General features: G+C 43.2%; 1 protein-coding gene across 4 annotated transcripts; it reads left to right on the top strand.

The window, feature by feature from the left end:
• Positions 1 to 300: 300 nt before the first annotated feature.
• On the top strand, positions 301 to 6,570 carry sp3b (Sp3b transcription factor). Of its 4 annotated transcripts, none has more exons than XM_056267108.1 (6): positions 301 to 604; positions 917 to 1,014; positions 3,131 to 4,304; positions 4,659 to 4,839; positions 4,954 to 5,150; positions 5,347 to 6,570. In XM_056267108.1, the coding sequence occupies exons 1-6, from the start codon at positions 598 to 600 to the stop codon at positions 5,622 to 5,624; spliced, it is 1,935 nt and encodes a 644-aa protein (XP_056123083.1). In that variant the 5' UTR covers positions 301 to 597; the 3' UTR covers positions 5,625 to 6,570. The 4 variants fall into 4 exon arrangements, with proteins under 4 accessions (XP_056123083.1, XP_056123085.1, XP_056123082.1 ...); XM_056267110.1 differs by having other exon boundaries at positions 302 to 643; XM_056267107.1 differs by having other exon boundaries at positions 306 to 604; positions 3,128 to 4,304.
• The last annotated feature ends 315 nt before the right edge of the window (positions 6,571 to 6,885 follow it).

The following is a 6,885-nucleotide window of genomic DNA, read 5'->3' as shown; positions in this document are numbered from 1 at the left end:
AACTGACACGTAAACTCGGGCACGCTATATCTAAAGGGCTGTACTATGGTAGAAAACGAAACTAGTTGAGTGTACATGTATAGCAAATGTCACAATATAACCTTTCGTCTTATAACCTTTCGTTATGTGAACGCAAAACAATGTTGTGGCATTGTGCAAACTGTACTGAATGTTTCACAATACGTCTACTGTAGCGCTTTCAGTTTAATGGCCACCAGAGTTGCAACTAACTTCCTGCCATACGTGAACAATTCCAGCTATATTTCCAAAGACTCTCTCCGCATCTGCGAAGCGCACAACAAACAGGAAACGCTCGTGCCGTGAAATTGACAGACGTAAAGCTTTGGCCATTCGGTGTCCAGGGGGTCGAATCACTCAGCCAATCACGTCGTAGAAGAAAGGCGGGTCTTCCGTTTACGTGACGCAATTTTCACTGGTAATCTCCGAAGCCCCACCTTTTGTGTTTCCCGCACCGTCAATCAAAAATAAGAAAAAAAATCGACCCGAATCTCCGATCACAGCCCGCCTTTGATTAAAACAATCATGTTGGGAGTTTAAATGAACAGATAAACCTCCGATTTTTTACCTTTTCACGCTATGACTGGTACGTAACACTTTGCCCGATCGAAGCACAGCACCGCCGGTGAGTTTGGAGAGCCATTAGCCAAGTGAGCTAGCTCAGTGTTTAATCTTTCTCAGCAGCGACGCTAACCGTCAGCTAGCCAGCTAGCCTCACTTTAACAAAGTAAACATTTGAAAAGACTGTTGCTCAGGCAACGGGAAAGCAGAAAGAACCTCCTGATTCGTTTAAATTCCAGGCGGTTTGGCGGCTAATCTCCGCCTTTTCGAGGTGGGAGTTCGTTGAGCATGAATTTGTTTTGAGGTTTTTTTTCCTTCTCTCGCTGTGTCTCCGTAGCCCCAGAACAGCCAGCGAAACAGCAGGAAATGGCTGCCTTGGACGTGGACAGCAGTCAGAGCGACTTTCTGCAGCCAGCCAGCGGCGCCCAGGACCAGGTATGCAATTCCCCTGTTGGTTTCTCGCTTCCCCGGCGCTGTCTTGCGGGGTGTTGTGGTGTTTTGGTGAAGTTCACACGTTTTAAATATAGGGGATAAGTCGAACACTTCCTGTGAGCCTTCGCTTTGTACGGCCACCCACTTTCTTACCCATTTAAACCCGCCCATTGTGGGTCGGACAGACTCGCCACCGTCGCCTTGCCCGCTTTACCTGCGGTGATCCCGGGTCACCCCCACGATAGGGGAGGACCCCTCCACCGGGAAAAGCCTCCACCCCTACCCAGGCTGTCACATATCTTCCACAGCTCCACCAATCCCCCTGGAGCGGCTGCGTGTACAGACCTGGCAAACAGAAGCTTTTTGTCACCTTTTGTCATGTGCACTTGACTTATGAATATACTAAATCATTTATTTGCCTTTTATGACAGATGCACGGCCGTTGAAAGACGTTATTGTTTCCTATTAAACAGACAACTGAACCAAAGTCCTGAATGACACCCTCAAACATCAAAGGCAGCATGAAATGAAAATTCAAAATGATTTAAAAGCATGTTATAGCTCTTACTCTGAACAATTAATCTGTGCATGTTTGTTTTTGGTTTTATGTTTTGTCTTTATAATGTTTAATTAAAATGTCATAAATTGAGCTTGCAGGGAAAACGTTAGACTTCTCCCTAGTGATTTATGCAGGATCATTTAGTCTGCATAAACCCCACCCCTACAATGTTGTTTATCTTACCTCCATTTGAGTTCAACACCCACATCTCAGGCCCTGTTAAGGCCTACACCTGGTATTAAGATCTGTTTTGGTTGATCGCAAGTAGACAAGGGAGACCCATTCCCATTTACACCTGGTGTTTTAATCCGTCTCTTTTGTCCACTTTCAACCACTTCTGTTGCGATTTCTTCGAGGGGAGGTGTCTATGGGTGGGTAAATGTATGGGCTTTTGCAGATCTTTCAATCTAATAGATGAAATAATCTCACGCAATTTACATATGAATGCAACCGGGGACAACAGGGAAAACAGAGCAGTAGCTTTACTGTTTGCTCTGATAGCTGCAAGTTTGAAATCAGAAATGGTGAGAGAACATTCTTCTTAGTACGTTTTTTTAAAAACTTCAAACCAAACTTGGGTCTTCGGCCGACAATGTTTAAATCCCATCTGGCTAGCGCAGTTTCCAAAATACATACCTTAAATCAGTGATTTGTCTTTTGTGGCTGTTCGAACGCATTCGACCACATAAGCCTCTACACCACAAAAGCAATCCAGTCAAATGCGTTTTCGACTACCTCTAGAAGTGGTCAAAGTGGATGTGCTCAAAACGCTTTAGACCCCGTTTACGCATGTGTTTAGCATTGTCCACTTGTGATCTGATTGACCAAAACACATCTTAATACCAGATGTGAACAGGGCCTGAGAGTTAAAATCCAATCAAGAACTGATGGACAGAATAAGTTCCTGCCCTACATTTTTTTTTTTTGATCATCCATTACATTTGGATGTACGTCACAATACGGAAGAAAAGATCTGTCGCCCACTTGCATTTCATTGCGAGTTTAAGTACTATCTTTAATGTCAAATGTTCCTTTTCAAGCTAAATGTATTATTTGAAAACTAACTTTATCCTCTCTGAGGTCTGATACTATTGGATTTTCAGCATAAACCTCTTTATAACATGGGGGATTATAGTTAAGGCTTATTACTTTAATAGATTTTTTTTTTCACACAGACTTTTATTTCCATATATTTATGGAATTAACACCAAGGATGAAAAGCATATCTATAGAGCTTTAACAATCGCTCTAATTTTATGAGAATAGTGAAGTCCACACCACAGCTATAACAATAATGACACAGAGGAATGATATCATTGGAATAATTTTCAGAATGATGAATGAAAACGTTGACAGCCAATTAGAATCCATTTGACTTAATGAGATCAAGCATTTAAAGCGTCAGGCAACTCTAGCACACATTTATTATAAACAAAACGTTGTTGTCCGTTGGTGTGAATGGACCTTTAGACTAAAAGTTGTGTAATGTCTGTGTGTATGGTCAAATTCATCATGAAGTGTCAGTGCTAATTTAACAGTATTATCTCCACTCCCCAGCAGACCACAGACCTCACGACCATCCAGTTAACGGGCTCCTCTGATCGCTGGGAGGTTCTAACGCCTGTGAGCTCAGTGAAAGATGAGCCATCAGTAGTGCAGGTACCCAGCGGAGGACTTCTGGGCAGCAACGGGCAATATGTGGTGCCACTACAGACTATGGCAGGGCAGACTCAGTCTGTTTTTGTGACTGCTGGGGTAGATGGCACCGGTGCTAATGGGGTGCAGTACCAGGTCATCCCTCAGCTGCAGGGGGCGGATGGGGCGTCACTAAGCTATGCAGCATCCACAGACGGAAGCACCCTTGGCACTGACATTACTATCCTTCCGGATGGAACACAAGGCATCGCCACCAATGCTAATGACCTCCAGGGCCTACTGAGTCAAAGTGGGCACGTGCAGCAGATACCCACCGTCTCATTGGCCGGCTCAGGGTTTGGCGCGCAGGGCCAGGTTGTCGCTAATGTGCCGATGGGGCTGCCAGGCAACATCACATTGGTGCCGATAAATAGCTTAAGTAACATGGATCTCGAGTCTCTGGGATTGGCTGGTGCTCAGACCATAGCGACAAGCATTACTGCAGATGGCCAGCTCATCATGACCGGTCCCACCACCTCAACCAGTGATAACCAGGGTGAAAGCGGCAAATGCACAGAGCCACTTAACGCCAATGACGCTAACGCTAATGCCTTTGTGCCAACTACCACCTCTTCCACGACAACATCGCTTCCTGAGACGATAGACGGGACTGGAGTTCTCACCCAAGCCACTGCGGTATCAGCCGGGCAGCAAGATCCGTCTTACATCCAGCATAACCATACGTCTGGTGGCGAACAGGTGGTGCAGCTCTTATCAGCGCAGACGGCGGATGGAGCAGCGCAGACACTACAAAGCGTGCAGCTATTGAATGCTGGAACGTTTCTGATCCAAGCTCAAACTGTCTCTCCGACCGGCCAAATCCAGTGGCAGACCTTCCAGGTTCAAGGAGTTCAGAACCTGCAGAATCTGCAGCTGCCGTCTGCTGGTGGGGTCTCATCCTCCCAAATTACCCTTGCACCAGTGCAGACCCTCTCTCTCGGGCAGAGTGGCGCCACAGGCGCAGTGGGGCAGATCCCTAACCTTCAGACAGTCACAGTTGGTCAGTACCAGCAAGATGAGAATACGGAGAGCCACACAGGTATGCAGGAATACACAGACTGATTTTTTTTATTTTTTTTTATAAATATGTAAAAAAAAAATGCTTATCTCTAAAAATATCATTTTTCACTAAAAAAGATTTTTGCAAGTACAATTGTGTGTATTTATGAATCTTTCTATATTCATTATTCAGTAACAATAAATGACTAGAAAAGTCATGGAAATTCATTGGTCAAAGTTGTGGGAACCATGAATGAATTAAATAACTGAAGTCATTAAGTTGGTCTTGACTACTTTTTTCAAAAATTGTGTACCTCCCAGTTGTTTTATTTTGGGGAGGTTCTTGGTTGGTTTGGAGTCTGTTTTAAAAGATTCACCCTATCTGTTTTTGCAGATATTCAAATTAAAGAGGAGCCAGAGTCAGATGATTGGCCGAATTCCACCCTGAACACCAATGATTTGTCGCATCTGCGCGTGCGGTTGGTTGAGGAGGATATGGAGGGGACCGGCCAAGAGGGAAAAAGACTACGTAGGGTAGCCTGCACTTGCCCCAACTGCAAAGAGGCTGGAGGAAGGTAATGTACATGTCAATGCAGAAGCACAAGTTCTGTTTTAACAGCCAAATTCATTGGTTGTGTACATTTTTATTGAATTTTTTCCAACACTTTAAAAATTGTGTGTAATTTCAGAGGTTCAAGTATGGGAAAGAAGAAACAACACATTTGTCATATCCCCGGGTGTGGTAAGGTGTACGGTAAGACGTCTCACCTCCGAGCTCACTTGCGCTGGCACTCAGGAGAGAGACCCTTCATTTGCTCGTGGAGTTACTGTGGCAAGAGATTCACCCGCAGCGACGAACTCCAGCGTCACCGCAGAACACACACAGGTATGGGCTCACTGGAAGAGATCAGGGACTGTGCAGGGTCTGAAAATACATCATATGTTTTCTTTGGACCCATTATATTGATCCAACACTTGCTGTAAATTTTGTTTACTGCTTCTGGTTAATAGGCTGAGTAGTAGTTCTAGAGGTTCCTCGTTGACATCAGACATGGCTTTACGGTTTTATTTTTGTTTTTCAGGAGAAAAGAAGTTTGTGTGTCCAGAGTGCTCAAAACGTTTCATGCGCAGCGACCATTTGGCCAAACACATTAAAACTCACCAGAACAAAAAAGGGCTGAACTCCAACACTGGGGCAGGTCAGATAGAAGCTGCCACCCCCTCGGACACCATCATCACCGGGGGTGGAGCCACTCTTATCCTCACCAATTTGCAACAGGCTGGCACCCAGGACCTCCTTTCAAACTCCGACCTCCCACTCCAGTTGGTCACTGTGTCTGCCAGTGAGGTCATGGAGTGAGCAAAATCACGCCCACTTTCACAGCTCGTCTGCTTTTCACTATCAATTTTTATATATATGATAAAAATATATATATATATTATAAATATATATATTTTAAAAATGACTTATCCATTTATGTTCAATAGCAGTCTTTTGTACAAACAAGGCAAAAAATGACATTAAATGTGGTTGCAGTTTCCACTGACACACATGCTCATTATGAACTCATGCTCATACACAAATACATACACAGAAATGCCTTATTTTGTATCATAATCTGTAGTATAAAATGCTGGAGTTGCATGTGTTTTTACTTTTTCTCATGTATATGTTCAGGGGACGATCATTTGAGAGAGTGTGATTGTGTAATTATGGTACACGGGAAGCCCGGTTGTGTGTGAGTGATTACAGTGAGACTGTTCTGTGAGAATGACAGCAAGAGAAGGACACTGTCTGCTGTGAGGGAGACTTACTCATGATCTGTCCATTTTATCCTCCTCCCTCTCGGCTGGCCTTCGTCCAAATGTGTCTTCACTCTTTGCTTTCATTTTTATTTGATGTCATGTTAGTGGTCTTTGCGCTCTCGGTCACGAGTCCTCTGGATCTTGTTCGAGGATCTTCTGGTTTCATTGTTCTGCTGCCCACATGCAACTCGAACAAGACATCAGGTGGCAAAGTCAAACAATCGTGTAATAAACTTTCTTTTTCTTGTATCGTTGTTCTTATTGCTCTCCAGATTATTCCTGTAACATTCATAATGTATCTTCCATTTCTTTTCTTTTTTTTGTTTTCTTCAGCCCCAAGCTGTTTATAGCCACAATTAATGTAGTCTAATACTGATTCTGTTGTATCAAAGACTCCTCGTTTTGATTACTTTTTAAACGTGTAAAATTTGATGTTACTTTTGTACAACTTTTTTTTTTTTTTTTTTTCATATGGAAAACAATTAAAGTCAAAAACCTTCCTATGACTCTTCATAACTACAAGTTTGTATATGCTTCAAATTTTTGGTGTTGGTATGTATGTACTGAATGAGAATTAACTATGCCCATATACTTCATAATGTATGTATACTTCATAATGTGTACAGTGCACAGTATGTGGATTATAGAAAGCACCTGAATATTCGGTACACCAAAAATAATCCAAAATTATACAACGGAGAACTCTGCTGGGTATAGTGTATCCCACAATGCAATGTGCCCAACTTGATCTTACGTTTCCAGTCCCACAAGTAATATATTAAAGATGAACTGAACTGAAATTTGAAAAACGGTGA

Source organism: Rhinichthys klamathensis, unplaced genomic scaffold (assembly GCF_029890125.1).
Source record: "Rhinichthys klamathensis goyatoka isolate OS25496 unplaced genomic scaffold, OSU_Roscu_1.1 h1tg000254l_1, whole genome shotgun sequence".
NCBI lineage: Eukaryota > Metazoa > Chordata > Actinopteri > Cypriniformes > Leuciscidae > Rhinichthys > Rhinichthys klamathensis.
This window is presented reverse-complemented; position numbering and strand designations above follow the sequence as displayed.